The sequence below is a fragment of the Sander vitreus genome, unplaced genomic scaffold, assembly GCF_031162955.1.
Source record: "Sander vitreus isolate 19-12246 unplaced genomic scaffold, sanVit1 ctg257_0, whole genome shotgun sequence".
NCBI classification, from domain to species: Eukaryota; Metazoa; Chordata; class Actinopteri; order Perciformes; family Percidae; genus Sander; species Sander vitreus.
In genome coordinates this window covers 14,965-33,699 of record NW_027595424.1, presented here as the reverse complement: position 1 = coordinate 33,699, position 18,735 = coordinate 14,965, and the positions used below count along the sequence as shown (strand labels likewise).

Genomic DNA, 18,735 nt, shown 5'->3' with positions numbered 1-18,735 from the left:
TTTGTGTGAACCTGTGAAAAACAGTTAAATCAATAGGACTTTGTCCTTTTGGATCCTATCAACACCAAAACTGGTATAGATCCTTGCAGGGCTGATTGGTGAAAAAACATGGCCGTCATCAATTAAAGAATTAAAGGATTATGAGTTTAACCCATAGGAGGTGCCAAAAATACCACAAGTTGTACCGCAAAACCCGGCACACTGAATTTCACCAAAATTGGTATACATGGTCTGGGGGTGAGTAGTAACCAGGATCTGAAGTGTCATATTGATCAGACAACAAACCAGTCACATTAAAGTCAACTTTTAATTATATAGCGCCAAATCACAACAAAGGTTAACACATGCGTGCACTTTCTACTCCTCCTACTGCTCCTTTTCTTTCTTTTGTTGTACTCTAATTGCTTGTATTACTGCTACTACAGCTGCTGTTGCTCCTGCTCCTATTCCTACTGCTGCTGCTACTCCTCCTGCTGCTACTACTCCTCCTGCTGCTACTACTCCTTCTGCTGCTACTACTCCTCCTGCTGCTACTACTCCTCCTGCTGCTACTGCTGCTCCTACTCCTTCTGCTGCTGCTACTGTTGCTGCTACTGCTGCTCCTACTCCTCCTGCTGCTGCTACTCCTCCTGCTGCTACTGCTGCTCCTACTCCTTCTGCTGCTGCTACTGCTGCTGCTACCCTCCTGCTGCTGCTACTCCTGCTCCTGCTGCTGCTACTGCTGCTGCTACTCCTCCTGCTGCTACTGCTGCTCCTACTCCTCCTGCTGCGACTGCTGCTCCTGCTGCTACTGCTGCTACTACTCCTTCTGCTGCTGCTACTCCTCCTGCTGCGACTGCTGCTCCTACTCCTCCTGCTGCTACTACTCCTCCTGCTGCTCCTGCTGCTACTGCTGCTACTACTCCTGCTGCTGCTACTCCTGTTGCTGCTACTGCTGCTCCTACTCCTCCTGCTGCTGCTACTCCTCCTGCTGCTGCTCCTCCTGCTGCTGCTCCTGCTGCTACTACTCCTTCTGTTGCTGCTACTCCTGTTGCTTCTGCTCCTACTCCTGTAGCTACCCCTGCTGCTGTTGCTGCTGTCGCTCCTGTTAGTAGTACTGCTCCTACTACTGCTGCTGCTACTACTATTACACCCAGGAAGATAAACTTATATTTATGAGTCACTACGAAACACTTAAATCTTTTCCATACACTGCTTTTTGACTGTCCTGCTTCACCTGACAGGTTCCTGTCTTCATTAAAGAATGTCTCAACCATCCTGAACTTCTCATCGGTGTAGTACTTTCCACCATTATCTGAGATCTCATCTACTTTACTCAGGAACTTTCTGACCTGCGCCTTGTTTCCTCTCTTTGTGTTGTCAAACACACAGAATCTACCACCACACATGGAGACCAGAGCAGAGACATGTTGGTTGGACTGGATCAAATCATCAATGGACCGACCTCCCAGCTCGTCTCCATGAGTAAAAAGCACCATGGAGTATTTCAGAGCATCTCTGCTAAACAGTTTTGGCAGCATCTCAAACAGGTTGATGTCTTTTTCTGTGATTCTCCCTATTCTGACCACAATAACAAAGGCATGCAGTCCTGGACTGGCCTCTACTACTGACTTCATGATCTCTTCATACAGCTGTTCAAGAGTTAGATTCTTGTCAGTGATTCCTGGAGTATCAACCACCGTGACCTTACGACCCTCAACCTCTGCTGACTCAGAGACGGTCTTAGCACTGACTGAATTAAAGTCACAACCTGATTTAAACTTTTCAGATCTTAAGATGGTGTTCCCAGAGGAACTTTTTCCAGCTCCAGGAAGACCGATCAGCATCAATCTCCGGTTTTTGGAATCAGCAGCTGGAAGACAGTAGGAAAAAAAATTATTGATTAATCAATTTTCTCGTAGCTACTGTCTGAAAACTGATTATTAAAATGTTTTAAATCATTTTAATTAATGATTTAAATTTATTTTTTCTGATTTTAGAGCACACTACAGACAGGCCTGACATACACACACATGCTCAGATCCTATACATGCACAAATGGAGAGATGTCAGAGTGAGGGGGCTGCGAGTGCTGGACACACACCCCGAGCAGTTGTGGGGGAAGGTACCTTGCTCAAGAGCACCCTTACAGTGCCCAGGAGGTGAACTTGCACCTCTCCAGCTACCAGTCCACACTCTGTACTTCATTCCGTACGGGGACTTGAACCAGCGGTTCCCAACCCAACTCCCTACTGACTGAGCTACTGCCACCCCGTTTAAACAAAAATAAAATGTGTCTGCTGATTAACAGCAGACACACATAGTAATTCCCCCAAGAGTAAGCATTTAGTGCTACAGTGGCAAGGAAAAACTCCCTTTTAGGGAGAAACCTGGGACAGACCCAGGCTCTTGGTAGGTGGTGTCTGACAGTGCCGGTTGGGGGTGTGATGAATAGTGGCAATAATAGTCACAATAAAGATAATGGAACTATGACTAGAAATAGTAGTTGTAGTAGTTCATGGCGTAGCAGGGCACTGCAGGCCGTTACAGGACGTAGCAGAGCACAGCAGAGCATAGCAGGACGTAGCAGGATGTAGCAGGGCGTAGCATGGCGCGGAGCAGGACCACGGTGACAGCTGCAACCATGATTTAGGTGCCACCCTAATCCAAGGAAAACTGCTTGGCGAAAAAAAACATAGGGACTCCGGGGAATAAGCTCCCCAGAGCTAGGTTAGTAACAAGCATTTCTGGGACATGGATGGAAAGAGAGAGGAGAGAGGAGCGCAGTGTGTCAAAGGAAGTCCCCCGGCAGTCTAAAACTATGACAGCATAATTAAGAGCTGGTGCAAGGCAAACCTGAGCCACTTCTATCAGGACTGGTAGATGAATCTGACGACTATGAAGAGAAGCAAAGAAGAGAAAGGGTGCCGTGTCTGAAGATTTACACTCTCCCCTGCCAGTCTAGGCGAACGCTGCAACTCCTCACTCCCTTACTATAGGCTTTATAAAAGAGGAGAGTTTTAAGTTTACTCTTAAAGGTGGTGACGGTGTCTGCCCCCCAAACCCAGACTGGGAGCTGGTTCCACAGGAGAGGAGCCTGATAGCTGAAGGCTCTGGCTCCCATTCTACTTTTAGAGATTCTAGGAACCACGAGAAGCTCTGAGTTCTGGGATCACAGTGCTCTAGTGGGACAATAAGGTACTATGAGCTCTTCAAGATATGATGGTGCCTGACCATTTAGAGCTTTGTAGGTCAGGAGAAGGATTTTAAATTCAATCCTGGATTTTAATAGACACCGCTAAAGGTGGATGGGCCTTGATAGCGTTTGTGCCAACTGTTAGTACGGCTGGGGGTACTGCAAGATTATTTTGTGATTTCTTTTACCTCAACCTTCTGATCCTTTTTCCTTTTTTATAGTGTTTGCCAGACAGGGAGACTGTGGGCGTCCCTCTCCCCTTCACTGTATGTGGTGGTGTGTATGTGCTAACTGTGCGCCCCATTAACTCAGCTTTATTGTGTGTTTTGCTGTGTGTGTGTGTGTGTGTGTGTGTGTGTGTGTGTGTGTGTGTGTGTGTGTGTGTGGTTTGCTAGGGTTAGGGGACAGGTCACAAGTGTGAGATTGTGGTGTTCGGGCATCTGGTAACACCTAGGTAATTCCCCTGCATCTGGCTCATTAGAGGCTAAGGTGTAATGTACTGACTGTACAGTGTATAGACAATCTTTTCCTTCAGCATCCCTGGCAGATAGTCAACATTTAAGAGTTGAACAGGCAGCTGCGAGCGTGAAACAAAACATAGGGAGAGGGAAAGAATGGCAATAATAATAATTAAAGCTGCAAGCAGCGATGGACGGGCCCTCGTTCCTCTGCGTGCGTCGGGGTTACCGGCGGTCGCCGCTCCTTGCGACCGTGCATTTGCGCGGCACTCGGACACCGCAAATCATCATCAATGAAAAGGGAACTCCCTGCTGAGTTAAACGATACCTCACACAAGACTCTACGTCATACAGTTCATTAGCTGTCACAGGGGGCGTGGCTAAATTATAGGGGGCCCTTGTTGATTCTGTGAAATTTCAAGCAGATATGACAATGTATACTGTAGTTACAGCCACTTTCTCGTTCACCGCTAAACACTCCAAATGGGCGCAATGCCACGCCCACCCCGTTTGACGAAAAGTTTTTCTTTTAAAAACTTTTCATCTTTAAGGTGTACAGACCAAATTTCAAATCCATCGGATGAAATCTCTAGGAGGAGTTCGTTAAAGTATAGCACCTTGACTGTTAGGCCTATGGCCTAGGCATGAAATCGGCATATGTCAGACTGACCTGCCAGTCGCAGGTCATGGCCGAGCACGTGAAAACCGGCCAATTCTGGTCACCGGCCGGTCTATCGGTGCATCTCTACCTTAAACAATTCAAATGTTATGAAAGGGGGCGTGGCTTAAGCATAAGGAGCGGGCCAAACCATCACCAATGAAGAAGGAACTCTCTGCTGAGTTCAATGATACCTCACACAAGACTCTACCTTAAATGGGTCACCAGTTATGAAAGGGGGGGTGGCTCAAACATAGGGGGCGGGGCAAATCATGACCACTGAAAAAGGATGTCTCTGCTGAGTTCAACGATACCTCACACAAGGGTCTACCTTAAACTAATTATTAATTAATTTAATATTATCTAATTTTTAATATTTTAGGGGGCGCTAGCGAGCCATTTTTGCGCGCATATTCCCGAAACCTTAAAATACGTAAATATTCACCAGACTTGATGTGACCGCCAAATTTGGTGAGTTTTTGAATATGTTAAGCCCCTCAAAAAGGCAATTAAGTTGCCGGGAAAAAGAATAATAATAATTAAAGCTGCAAACAGAGATGGACAGGCCCTCGCGCCTCTGAGTTACTGGTGGATGCCGCTCCTTGCGACCGTGCATTTGCGCGGCACTCAGACACTGCAAATCGTCACCAATGAAAAGGGAACTCCCTGCTGAGTTCAACGATACCAGACATAACACTCTACATCATACAGTTCATTGGCTATAAAAAGGGGCGTGGCTAAATTATAGGGGGCGGGTCAAACCATCACCAATTAAAAAGGAACTCTCTTCTGAGTTCAATGATACCTCACACAAGGGTCTACCTTAAACGGTTCAAATGTTATGAAAAGGGGCGTGACCTGAGTAAGGGGGCGTGGTTAAAGTATAGGGGGCAACTCAGTATCACGTGTCAACCATACATTATAAGTTTCATGTAAATCGGATGATGTTTGTCATATGAGGCTGATTTCCTGTTGCCAGCGGGGGGCCCTATGACCAAAATTTAATTTTGACCTGTATATGTCCTCAGGCCTGGACTCTTGTCAATCGTGAGAAATTTCGGGCAGATACGACAACGTACACTCAAGTTACAACAATTTCTTTGTTCATTGCTAAACACTGAAAATGGCCGCCACACCACACCGTTTGACGAAAGGTTTTTCTTTTAATATCTTTTCATCTTTAAGGTCTTAAGATGGCACAGACCAAATTAGAAGTTGATCGGATGAAATTTCTAGGAGGAGTTCGTTAAAGTATGACGTGGAAATGGCCAATATCGCACAAAGTTTGAACTTTCAGTTCAAGATGGCGGACTTCCTGTTGGGTTTAGGGTATGTCTCCAATGACGTTTTTTGTACGTCTTGACATGTTACATATGTATACCAAGTGTTGTGAGTCTACGTTAAACGTACTGCAGGGGCTCAACTTTTATTAACTTTGTAGGAGGCGCTAGTGAGCCATTTTGTGCGCGTATTCACGAAACCCTTAAAATACGTAAACTTTCACCAGACTTGATGCGACCGCCAATTTTGGTGAGTTCTTCAATATGTTAAGCCCCTCAAAAAGCCAATTAATTTGCCGGGAAAATAACAATAATTCCTTCTGTTCCAATAGGGCCTTCGCCGCTGTTGGCGCTCGGGCCCTAATAATAATGGCACCTGCATGTATAAAACTAAGCATGTATTAATAATAATAATAATAATAATAATAATAATAATAATAATAATAATGGCACCTGCATGTATAAAACTAAGCATGTATTAATAATAATAATAATAATAATAATGGCACCTGCATGTATAAAACTAAGCATGTATTAATAATAATAATAATAATAATAATAATAATGGCACCTGCATGTATAAAACTAAGCATGTATTAACAATAATAATAATAATAATAATAATGGCACCTGCATGTATAAAACTAAGCATGTATTAACAATAATAATAATAATAATAATAATAATAATAATAATAATGGCACCTGCATGTATAAAACTAGGCATCACGTGCACAGATCAGTCACCACGTGCCACAGAGTGTCTGTTTGCAGGTAAACTCTGCTCACAAAGTTAATTTCTGCTCGCGCAATTGAAATAGACATGTTGGGGGCGGAGAGGAAGGTATTTCCCTGCCCTGTCAGATGCTATTCTCTCCCTCTACTAACTATTCTAACACTACATAGTTGATTTCTCGCATTAAAAAAAAAGTCTCAGACGTGAATTTAGTGATAAAATATCAAATTGTAAAAAGCTTCTAGTTGTTGGCTACAATCTAGAATCGGTTGTTTTTCTTTGGGTTCCCAGATATCAACACTGAATTTTTATTATATTTTGCAGCTGAATTTGGCCCATTGAATTAAGCAAGTTGAAAATATATTAGTTGAATTTTATACAGTGTATTTTGCATCTGAATTTGGTATATTGATATTTTTAAGGTTGAATTTTAGATTCTGAATTGAAAAACAAAGATGAAAATTAGTTAATGAAAATTTTAAGACTTAAATTTAGGGGCAAAAAAAATCCAGATACATAATTTCAATGCATAAATATACAGTGCTAGAAATTTAATGGCTTTTTAACTTCAAAATCCTATTAAACAGATTTATTTCCATACAAGCTTGCCCGCCTAATTGCAAGTGGCAGATCATTGGTAGAAACTGCAAACAAAAGAGAACCAATGCAACTCCCATGTTGAAAAAATGTCTTGCATTTTTTTCTTCTAAAAGTTAACTTAGTACAGGCAAGATGCTGATAGGCCTGCTGTTAGTACTAATGAAAGTTGATTTCTTTTTTTCTTTGGGAAGAGGAACAACTTTTCCTTCTTTTCACAATTTTGGACAAACATCGCTGATCAAGCATCTATTAAAATATGACAGACAGGTTTGGAAATGTATAAAGCACATATTTCCAACAGTTTACTGCCTAGGTGGTCGATACCTGCAGGCTTATCAGCTTCAAGAGAGTACAGCAATCTCTCTACCCAAATATAATGCAATTCAAGAGCACATTCACCCCTCATGAAGGCATTTTTATGAGCTCTTCAGAGTTGTATTTACCAGTACCAGTAGTGTCCATGTTTTCTCTGAGGTTAGAGATTTTGTCAACAAAATAATCATTGAAATAATTTGAAATGTTTTGTTAAGGAACACCTTCTAATTCCATAAAAGAAGTCTGACCTGTCTTTTTACCCATGCCTCTATCCAGAACTTACTGTATTGACCAAACAAATCTCTGTTGATAATAAGTCTCTTTTTTCTCTATTCTTTGTGGTACCCTGATTTTAGCTTTAGCTTTAGGCAGCTTCGTTCTCCTAGAGACAGCAACAACATGATCATTGAAACCCAGACACAGGTCTAGAGCACATATCTGGAGCGTTAGTATAAATATGATCAATGCATGTTGAAGACTTGACCCCAGTATGTTTCACAGAGATTTGTGTTAGTTGAAATATTAATTTAGATAGTCTGCAGGTATTGGCCATAGATATAAGCCTATTCTTCAGAGAGCAATTCTCAGAAAACTAATCAATATTTAGGTCTCTAGTAGATACACTTCTCTAGTTTCCTTTGAAGCCCTATCCAACATGCAGTCCAAGTACTGTATGTTAGAGCTTGGGGCCATGTAATGACAGCCAACCAAAAACCTGAAGCCATATAGCCTCAATGTCATATAGGTTAAGTTCATAAGCCTTTTTTTTTACTGGAAAGTGGTCACGTATAAACATTGCAACCCCACCACCAAAATTATTTCTATCCTTTCTGTATACAGAAAAGCCATCCACAGCCACCTCTGAATCATCAAATGAACTGTCCAAATGAGTCTCTGAAACAGCCAGAATGTCTACCTTATTAGACTGCAAAAAAGGGAGAGTTAATACGTTTTATTCCTAAGTCTGCAGATGTTAATATGTGCAAAGCTACTAAGCCTTTAGGTAGCTTGTAAATAGACCGTTAGGCGGTTAGCTCACTCGCAGCAGCGACCTGGCTTCCGCCAGAGAGCCATGCTCATCAGCGGTAACGTTAACCGTCATTCTTAACTCTGATAATGAGGATGCTGTATGTCAATCTTTACATAACTTCATCCATATATTATACTATTAGTTTAAATAGATACATGTAAGAATTAGATCACACCGTACCTGCTGAATCAGGCTGGTCCTGGGTTGGGAGGTGGCCGGACTTCAGCAGCAGCTCTCTGACTTGTTCTTCATCGTCATCTTTATTGTTGATGAGGTGATACGCCCCCGAAAACTTTTTAACAACATCTGGAAGCATTCCTTCATCTCCATCTTGAAAGATAAACTTCTCCACTGTGCCCTCTAACTCATCACCGCCAGTGAAGAGCAGGTAAGTCTTCCCCATCCCCTGACGCCCGAGGACTCTCATAGCTGTCCTCACAGCCTTCTGGTCCTCCTTTATAAACCGTCCAACTCTGATCACCACCAGAAACAGACAACGTCTGGAGGACTGCAGGAGATCCTGACAGTACTTCTCAATCTTCTCATGTGTGTCCTTGGTGTCTAATATTCCTGGAGTGTCGACCACTGAGATCTGTTTCCCGAACACATTTCCTGTTTGTTCAGAGATCTCTGTCGTCACTGCTTTATAAGCCTGCTTCGACTCAAACGCTGGTCGTCCCAGGATGGTGTTTCCTGAAGCACTTTTACCAACTCCTGATTTTCCAATCAGGACGATGGTGAGATCTGGATCCAGATCTAGAGGAAGAACTGGGCTCATGTCTGTGGATCAGAGAACCTGCTGGAGAAAAATGATCAGATACAGTAAGTTACAAAGGTTTTTAATCGGTTCAACTGTCTGGGAGAACTCAGTTATCAGCAAAACAGTTGCACAACGCTTCCTCTAACTTCCCCTAACAAAATATATTTGGCCAGTGCCCCCTTAATATTAAGCCTTGACACCCCTCTTGCCTACCTAACATTGGCAAATACTGTCATACATTTTTCATCCCCAAAGAGAGGATATTAATAATGTGCAGTGATAAACTGTAGATTAACACTGAATGAGTATTCTTGTGTTTATTGTTGTACCGTTTATTGTAGGACCAAACCTATTGAAGGTTGGTGCTATGTAACATTTGTGCCGAATATATTTGGTACCCCTTAAATTGCATGTAGCCCCAACCTGGCCCCTCCATTTGAAATGGTCTAGAACTGCCACTGGAGTAGCGGCACGCTGTTGGGTGGATCGGTGGTCTTTCTGTCCCCTGGCTCTACTCAAATAGATCAATGTAATATTGTGTATGGAAAGTGGTAATGATCTCTGCTCTGGGAGTAGTAGGTAGTGTAGCTCAGGTGTGTTGTGGAGCATCAGGGAACTGACATGACATGACTTTGTGTATGGCTGCACTCATAGGAGCGATTGTGATGACTATTTGTTGAGTCGTGGTGAGCCATGAAGTGGCCTTGATGTCGCTGCACTGCTCTATTTATATTCTTCCTGGATATAGTCAGTTGCACTTGACGTTTATGCTGGCCATGGTGTGAGTCAAGGCTGTCCAGGAGCTCCTGGCTAGAAGAACTGCTGAGCTGACCTGCTGATGTTCTGCATTAATTGCCTCAAATGTTTAATTTGTGCAAATAGTTGTTCAGTCACTGGCTGATCCAGCCTGCAGTCACTCTAAACAGCTTCAGGTCTTCAGTGAATAGTACTTTTTCTGGATGTCTCTGTTCTGCTGATGTAACTCCTCCATATCACCATGCAGTTGCCCTTCTTTACCACATGGGGGCAGTTTCTGTTAGAGAGTTTTGTCATGATCAGATGTTAGGATAAGACTTTATTAACAGAGAGGGCAGGGTGCTATTTAAATAAAATTATAAAGCGGGTAGCCCAAATCAATCAATCTGATAGTTCATAGCTGGAATATAATAACTACATACCACGACAGCCTGATGTTCAGACCTTGTCCTGTTGTAGCTCATTCTTTCATTAAGGAGCGGCTTTATGACTTTGCTAGAAACACTTTTTCATGCATGCAATGTTTATTTTATTTGATCAAGTTTTGTCTCTCTCACTTTCCTCTTAAATGTTTCATCTGTTGCAATTTGAAAAGCAACCTTTTAATATCATTAAAGGTGCAATATGTAATTTATTTACTGTATTTCATCAAAAAAGGACCAAAATAAGTTGAAATGCTATGTTTTCTGACAACAATGCTAAAGCCAGTATTTTCTCCTTTGAAATTTCCATTCCGTGATGATATGTCTGTCTGTGTTTTGGCCTATCAACTGCCCAGTTTGACAGCCAGCCCGGGTTACCAGATATACCTGTAAAAATGTAAACCCAGCGCGCTACAGCTGTAACATTAGTACAGCCATGAAAGCAGCAAACAAACAAACAGGATCAACAGAGATCGATTCATTCTACCCACCCTAAAAAAAACTTGCCATATTTCTAAACGGTTGCATAACCAGAGACGAGGTAAAAAACGGGTAAATATTGGAGATGCATTTAAAAGAAGGAGACAGCTTAGAGCCTAAAAGGACACAGAGTTGACTAATTTCCTCCTAAACAGGTAAGCGTTGAGCTTCATTCATTTATATCACGGCTAACGTAGGGATAGTAATTTTCATACATTTCAACATTCATGTGCTCACATTAAATTATATAGAGTACTCCAGTTAGTTACTCGCAAAAACATATAGACAAAGCTGGTAAAGTGATCCTGACTGGTGCTAACGCCGCCATGGTAACACACGCACAACTGCTAACATAGGATCCATGACATATGCCAGAAACCACAAGTTTGATTTCCTCATAATGGAAACATGCAATTTATCTTTGGCAAACCACCCCGTAGCCAGAATTGTTGGATTGGGAGACAGTGTTCTCTACAGGTCACTTTGCAATATATGTATCGTTATGTTATGTTATTGTGGCTAACGTTACCATCGCCAGCTTCAAGGTAAATATGTTGGACGTAAGATGATTCCCACTTTCTTACAATCTAGCATGCAACCATAATGTGTAATGTACTGACTGTGCAGTGTATAGACAAGCTGTATAACGGGTCTGGAAGTAGTTGTACCAGCAATCTCCCCCCCTGCTGAAATCGTTCCCCTGTTTCTGTTCAGCGGGCGTAGCCGACAGACAGTGACTGTGCCCTGGGTACAGACGACCGTGAGGTCACGGTCTTTTTAGCGACTGTTGCAGTGACGTTGAACCCAGAAAAGGTGGCTGTCAGTTCGGCACAAAGCTCCACAAGGTCGTGTCGTTGTTACGGTTAGTTGATAAAGGTGACTGTCAGCCACGTACAGAGCTCCGCGAGAGCAAGGGTTTTTATAACCTTCAACATAGCAGCATCTAGCAGCTGCACTAATGTCTAGCAATTGTCGGTTATGGTCGGTGTTTACACACCACCACAAGCCTGCGTAGCAGATGCGCTACAACAGCTAGCTGACCAGATAACAGACACAGAGAACAAACACCCGGACTCTCGTCATTATTGTTTGGGATTTTAACAGCACCAAACTCAATCAGGAACTCCCTAAATACAGACAGCATATCAAAATTCCCACCAGGGACAAAAACACACTAGACCACTGTTACACTGTTTTAAAGGATGCCTATCACGCCATTCCCCGGGCAGCTCTAGGGCTCTCCGACCACTGTCTGCTTCACCTCATCCCTACCTACAAGCAAAAACTAAAAACTTCCAAACCTGTGGCAAAGACTGTAAAGAAATGGACAAGGGAATCTAAGCTGGAGTTGCAAGCTTGCTTTGACTGCAGTGACTGGAGCATTTTTGAAGCTGCAGCTACAGACCTCAATGACCTCACTGACACTGTAACATACAGTTACATCAGTTTTTGCGAGGACAACTGTGTGCAAACCAAGACCTTCTGCACATACAACAACAGCAAACCTTGGTTCCCTCCTAATCTTAGGAAACTGCGTCAAGCCAAAGAGGAGGCCTACAGGAGTGGGGACTAGGACCAGGCCAGGAACAAGCTGAGAAAGGAGATCATGGTAGCCAAAAGAAGCTACAGTGAGAAACTTAAAGACAGCCTCTCAGCCAATGACCCTGCATCAGTTTGGAGAGGCCTGCGAAAGATCATGGATTACAAGAGACCATCCCCCCACCATGCAGAAAATCCCAGACTGGCTGATGACCTGAATGACTTTTACTGCAGGTTTGAAAAGCACCCATTATCACACCCTTCACGCACAAAAGGTTTTCCCTCAACACCCATCCTCCTAACCCCATCTGCGCTAACGATCTGCGAGATCTTTCAGAAGCAGAAGATCGAGAAGGCTCCAGGACCTGATGGTGTGTCCTCCTCTTGTCTGCGAGTCTGTGCTGAACAGCTGGCTCCACCATCATCCCAGTCCCCAAAAAACCCTCCATCACAGGATTAAATGACTACAGGCCTGTCGCCCTGACGTCTGTGGTCATGAAATTCTTTGAAAGACTGGTGTTGAGCCACCTGAAGGACATCACGGGACCCCTGCTGGACTCCCCTGCAGTTTGCCTACAGGGCAAACAGGTCGGCAGATGATGCTGACAACATGGGACTGCAATACAGCCTGCACTACCTCGACTCCCCAGGTTACATATGCCAGGATCCTGTTTGTGGACTTCAGCTCGTCGTTCAACGCCATCATCCCTGAACTCCTACATCAGAAGCTCACCCAGTTCTTGTTGACAGGCAGCAGCATGTCAGACTGGGGAGCATCTCATCCAAAACCCGGTCCATCAGCACTTGCGCCCCACAGGGGTGTGTCCTCTCCCCGCTGCTCTTCTCCCTCTACACCAATGACTGCACCTCAAAGAACCCGTCTGTAAAACTCCTGACGTTTGCAGATGACACCACTGTCATTGGTTTGATCTAGGATGGTGATGAGTCTGCTTACAGACAGGAGGTGGAACAGCTGGTCCAATGGTGCAGTCAGAACCACCTGGAGTTAAACCCCAAGAAGACTGTGGGGATGACAGTGGACTTCAGGAGAAGTCCCCCCCACCCCCGTCACCATCTAGAACGACACAGTGTCCACAGTGTGGATTCCTTTAGGTTCCTGGGATCAACCATCTCACAGGACCTAAAATGGTCTCCCCACATTGACTCTGTCCAGAAAAAGGCCCAGCAGAGGTTATACTTCCTGCGACAGCTAAGGAAGTTTAATCTGCCTAAGGAGCTGCTGACCACTTTCTACACAGCCATCATTCAGTCTGTCATCTGCACCTCCATGGTTTGGTTCAGCCACCAAACGGGACAGGGCCAGACTGCAACGGACAATTAGGGCTGCAGAGAGGATCATTGGAACTGACCTTCCCTTCATCCAGGGTCTGGAAAAGGGCAGCAAAAATCTCTGCAGACCCCTCACATCCTGGTCACAAACAGTTTAACCTCCTTCTCTCTGGTAGGAGATACAGAGCACTGTTCGCCAAAACCAGCCGACACAGAGACAGTTTCTTATAAATGCTAGCTGTCAGTATTACATATTGGACCTTTAAAGCTGTTTTTAATTTAGATGTGTCCATGTAAAGCACTTTGTAATTTAACGTCCTTCAAGCTGGATTCAGGCTTACTGCAGAGTGAGATGTCACATTTCCAGGAAACAGAACCAGAATGTGACGTTTGGGCCAGGAGACAGACAGATCTTCATGTATACCTTCAGCATTATGACCCCGGTGGCCTAGTTAAAGCAGCCCATGCATGTGTACAGAACCCTTCGACCACAACCTCCGAACGCCACGGTGTATACCAAACAGTGGAATTTATCATGCATGTAATGTTTTTTTTGTGTAAATATATCAAACATTGAATATCATCATTCCTTACATTAAAATATATTTAAATGATCTAAAGGTAGTAGCTCAGTCTGTAGGGACTTGGCTTGGGAACTGACGTTTAAGTCCCTGTACGGACCAAAGTACAGAGTGTGGACTAGTAGCTGGAGAGATACCATTTCACCTCCTGGGCACTCTAAGGGTGCCTTTGAGCAAGACATAGAACCCCCAACTCGGGCCGCCTTTAATGCCCCCCTCCCCCTCCCCCCCACACACTCACTTTTCCTTTAACTGTCTAATGTCTGACCACTAAATAACTTCCCCTGAGACCCAAACTGCCACTGGATCAGTCACTAGAGACCATTTCACAGCTGTAAACATATTCTAAAAACCAGTTGCACTGAATGACATCCACTAACAGGAAGTTAACAAGGGTGGGTCTCCATATTTCTACAGCTGATCTTTGTTGTCTGGTTATAATTTTTGGCTGAATGCCATTAAACTCAGGTCTGCTCTGAAACTTTCTCTGTTCAACATTTTCTCTCAAAAAGTTCAAACCTTTATTAAAGTTTCACTCAATCAGCTGCTAATAAATACATAAACACATAAAAACATCCATTGGAGTTTATGGAAATCACTCAAAACAGAAAAATAACTCTGTTCCAAAACTTAAAGTAAAGTAATAAAACATATATAATGTATTCCTCCAGACAGATTGACCTGCTCAGGTGTAAAAACTGAATAAAAATAAATGAATCAGAAGCCAACTCACCTGATTACAACACGACGATATCTCTTCTGCTTCTGAAGTACTTCTCTCTCTCTCTCTGGGCAAAAATGAGCAGATACAAACAGCGTCATCACATTTCAAAATAAAAGCTTCACTTTTATATGCGTACTAAAATATTTTACTCATGTAAAAGTACTTCAATAAATGTAAACGGTATAGGTTAAAAGTTTTTCTATAGCATGTATGTTCATGTAAAGCACAGTTGGTCATTTATTACTATACACAGATGAGTGGAACAACATCACGGCGTCCCGAGTGTGAACAGCTGCACCGAGTCCTGATGTCACAAACTAAAATAAATACATTTTCTATAGAAGAAACTTTGCAGCATGTTCATTCAATCGATTATCAATAATGAATATAACCTACCTAGAATAAACCAGAAAAGAGACTGAAAACAACATTAATAACCTGGCACTTATTATAGAATCAACAGTAGAATTAATCATCAACACAACGCAGGTTGTTGATGTTTCCCTGATTTTCAGAGTTCATTAATTTGTCATTTGTACAATGAAATGAAAGTTGTAGTCCCTCCACACTCCACACTAATGCGTTTGTGTATTTCAGGACTGTGTGTGTACTGAGTAACACGGTGTAGGAATATAACTGAATATAAATAGGATTTCCCTATTGAGGTATTAAAGTAAATGTGCCTGAAACTGCTTTTTATGATCAGGTCTTCAGATATATGTATATACACAGAAGACGTGTCTTCACTGCGCCCCTGTTACATATATTGTAAAAAATTGAGTTGCCCATTAAACTGGGCCTAAAATAATGTGTAGGGTGGCCTTGATTGCATATTGCATACAATATTAAGCTTTTAAAATAATACATGTTCACAATTTTTATAAACAAATGACCGAATAATAACTCCAGTGACTCTGAGAACCCCTGTTGAAGATCTCTGATTTAAAGGATATTGATGAGACTCCCAGGTTATCATAGAGACATTTTAAGAATATCATTTTGTATTTGATAAGGGAAGCATTAAATATGTCATCAGACAGGACAGGTACTTCACTTTGAAATAATTCATGCAATGTTTTTATATATATATATATTAGTATAAAGCTTAAAGTTTACAATGAATTCTTCAGACTCCTGTTCAAACATGGGGCTTCTGTTTGTCTCTGTGACTTTCTTGTTTTCTTTGACCTTTATTTTGAAAAGTATGACAGTATGTCTGATTTGATAACCTCCATTTTGTTTGTTTTAATGTAACATGATGCTCTTGTCAGCGCAGCTTTCACTTTCATTTACAGACAAGATGGAGGAAGAAACTGAGTTTTTTTTTTTTTTTAAACTATAACGCTACATCTATATGACTTTTCAAGACAAATTAAAGTTTTGATTTAGAACAAAAATACAAATTTCATAATATATTAAAATATATATATATACTGTACCAGTCAAAAGTTTGGACACGCGTTCTCATTGTTTCAAAGTTGTTATTGCCATATGCACAGTAAGGAAACATGTTTCCTGTACAATTAGAAAATCGTCCTTTGCTATCCCCCCGTCACCATCTAGAACGACACAGTGTCCACAGTGTGGATTCCTTTAGGTTCCTGGGATCAACCATCTCACAGGACCTGAAATGGTCTCCCCACATTGACTCTGTCCAGAAAAAGGCCCAGCAGAGGTTATACTTCCTGCGACAGCTAAGGAAGTTTAATCTGCCTAAGGAGCTGCTGACCACTTTCTACACAGCCATCATTCAGTCTGTCATCTGCACCTCCATCACTGTCTGGTTTGGTTCAGCCACCAAACGGGACAGGGCCAGACTGCAACGGACAATTAGGGCTGCAGAGAGGATCATTGGAACTGACCTTCCCTTCATCCAGGGTCTGGAAAAGGGCAGCAAAAATCTCTGCAGACCCCTCACATCCTGGTCACAAACAGTTTAACCTCCTTCTCTCTGGTAGGAGATACAGAGCACTGTTCGCCAAAACCAGCCGACACAGAGACAGTTTCTTATAAATGCTAGCTGTCAGTATTAGATATTGCACCTTTAAAGCTGTTTTTAATTTAGATGTGTCCATGTAAAGCACTTTGTAATTTAACGTCCTTCAAGCTGGATTCAGGCTTACTGCAGAGTGAGATGTCACATTTCCAGGAAACAGAACCAGAATGTGACGTTTGGGCCAGGAGACAGACAGATCTTCATGTATACCTTCAGCATTATGACCCCGGTGGCCTAGTTAAAGCAGCCCATGCATGTGTACAGAACCCTTCGACCACAACCTCCGAACGCCACGGTGTATACCAAACAGTGGAATTTATCATGCATGTAATGTTTTGTTTGTGTAAATATATCAAACATTGAATATCATCATTCCTTACATTAAAATATATTTAAATGATCTAAAGGTAGTAGCTCAGTCTGTAGGGACTTGGCTTGGGAACTGACGTTTAAGTCCCTGTACGGACCAAAGTACAGAGTGTGGACTAGTAGCTGGAGAGATACCATTTCACCTCCTGGGCACTCTAAGGGTGCCTTTGAGCAAGACATAGAACCCCCAACTCGGGCCGCCTTTAATGCCCCCCCCCCCCCCCCCCCCCCACACTCACTTTTCCTTTAACTGTCTAATGTCTGACCACTAAATAACTTCCCCTGAGACCCAAACTGCCACTGGATCAGTCACTAGAGACCATTTCACAGCTGTAAACATATTCTAAAAACCAGTTGCAGTGAATGACATCCACTAACAGGAAGTTAACAAGGGTGGGTCTCCATATTTCTACAGCTGATCTTTGTTGTCTGGTTATAATTTTTGGCTGAATGCCATTAAACTCAGGTCTGCTCTGAAACTTTCTCTGTTCAACATTTTCTCTCAAAAAGTTCAAACCTTTATTAAAGTTTCACTCAATCAGCTGCTAATAAATACATAAACACATAAAAACATCCATTGGAGTTTATGGAAATCACTCAAAACAGAAAAATAACTCTGTTCCAAAACTTAAAGTAAAGTAATAAAACATATATAATGTATTCCTCCAGACAGATTGACCTGCTCAGGTGTAAAAACTGAATAAAAATAAATGAATCAGAAGCCAACTCACCTGATTACAACACGACGATATCTCTTCTGCTTCTGAAGTACTTCTCTCTCTCTCTCTGGGCAAAAATGAGCAGATACAAACAGCGTCATCACATTTCAAAATAAAAGCTTCACTTTTATATGCGTACTAAAATATTTTACTCATGTAAAAGTACTTCAATAAATGTAAACGGTATAGGTTAAAAGTTTTTCTATAGCATGTATGTTCATGTAAAGCACTTTGAATTGATTTTGATCATTACAGTTGGTCATTTATTACTATACACAGATGAGTGGAACAACATCACGGCGTCCCGAGTGTGAACAGCTGCACCGAGTCCTGATGTCACAAACTAAAATAAATACATTTTCTATAGAAGAAACTTTGCAGCATGTTCATTCAATCGATTATCAATAATGAATATAACCTACCTAGAATAAACCAGAAAAGAGACTGAAAACAACATTAATAACCTGGCACTTATTATAGAATCAACAGTAGAATTAATCATCAACACAACGCAGGTTGTTGATGTTTCCCTGATTTTCAGAGTTCATTAATTTGTCATTTGTACAATGAAATGAAAGTTGTAGTCCCTCCACACTCCACACTAATGCGTTTGTGTATTTCAGGACTGTGTGTGTACTGAGTAACACGGTGTAGGAATATAACTGAATATAAATAGGATTTCCCTATTGAGGTATTAAAGTAAATGTGCCTGAAACTGCTTTTTATGATCAGGTCTTCAGATATATGTATATACACAGAAGACGTGTCTTCACTGCGCCCCTGCTACATATATTGTAAAAATTGAGTTGCCCATTAAACTGGGCCTAAAATAATGTGTAGGGTGGCCT

General features: G+C 42.2%; 1 protein-coding gene across 2 annotated transcripts; it reads right to left on the bottom strand.

The window, feature by feature from the left end:
* Positions 1-288: 288 nt before the first annotated feature.
* Positions 289-17,979, bottom strand: LOC144513458 (GTPase IMAP family member 8-like). 2 transcript variants are annotated; one of them, XM_078244543.1, is made up of 4 exons: positions 17,900-17,979; positions 14,813-14,867; positions 8,432-9,050; positions 289-1,852 (listed from the first exon to the last, which is right to left on the bottom strand). In XM_078244543.1, exons 3-4 carry the CDS (start codon positions 9,027-9,029, stop codon positions 678-680), a joined length of 1,773 nt encoding a protein of 590 aa, XP_078100669.1. In that variant the 5' UTR covers positions 9,030-9,050; positions 14,813-14,867; positions 17,900-17,979; the 3' UTR covers positions 289-677. The 2 variants fall into 2 exon arrangements, with proteins under 2 accessions (XP_078100669.1, XP_078100670.1); XM_078244544.1 differs by having other exon boundaries at positions 8,432-9,047.
* Between the last annotated feature and the right edge of the window lie 756 nt (positions 17,980-18,735).

Excerpts from the sequence above, each read along its gene's own strand:
- LOC144513458 (XM_078244543.1), bottom strand. The coding sequence starts at position 9,029 with ATGAGCCCAGTTCTTCCTCTAGATCTGGATCCAGATCTCACCATCGTC. Across the intron at positions 1,853-8,431 it reads GGACCAGCCTGATTCAGCAG|CTGCTGATTCCAAAAACCGG; the intron begins GTACGGTGTGAT and ends ACTGTCTTCCAG.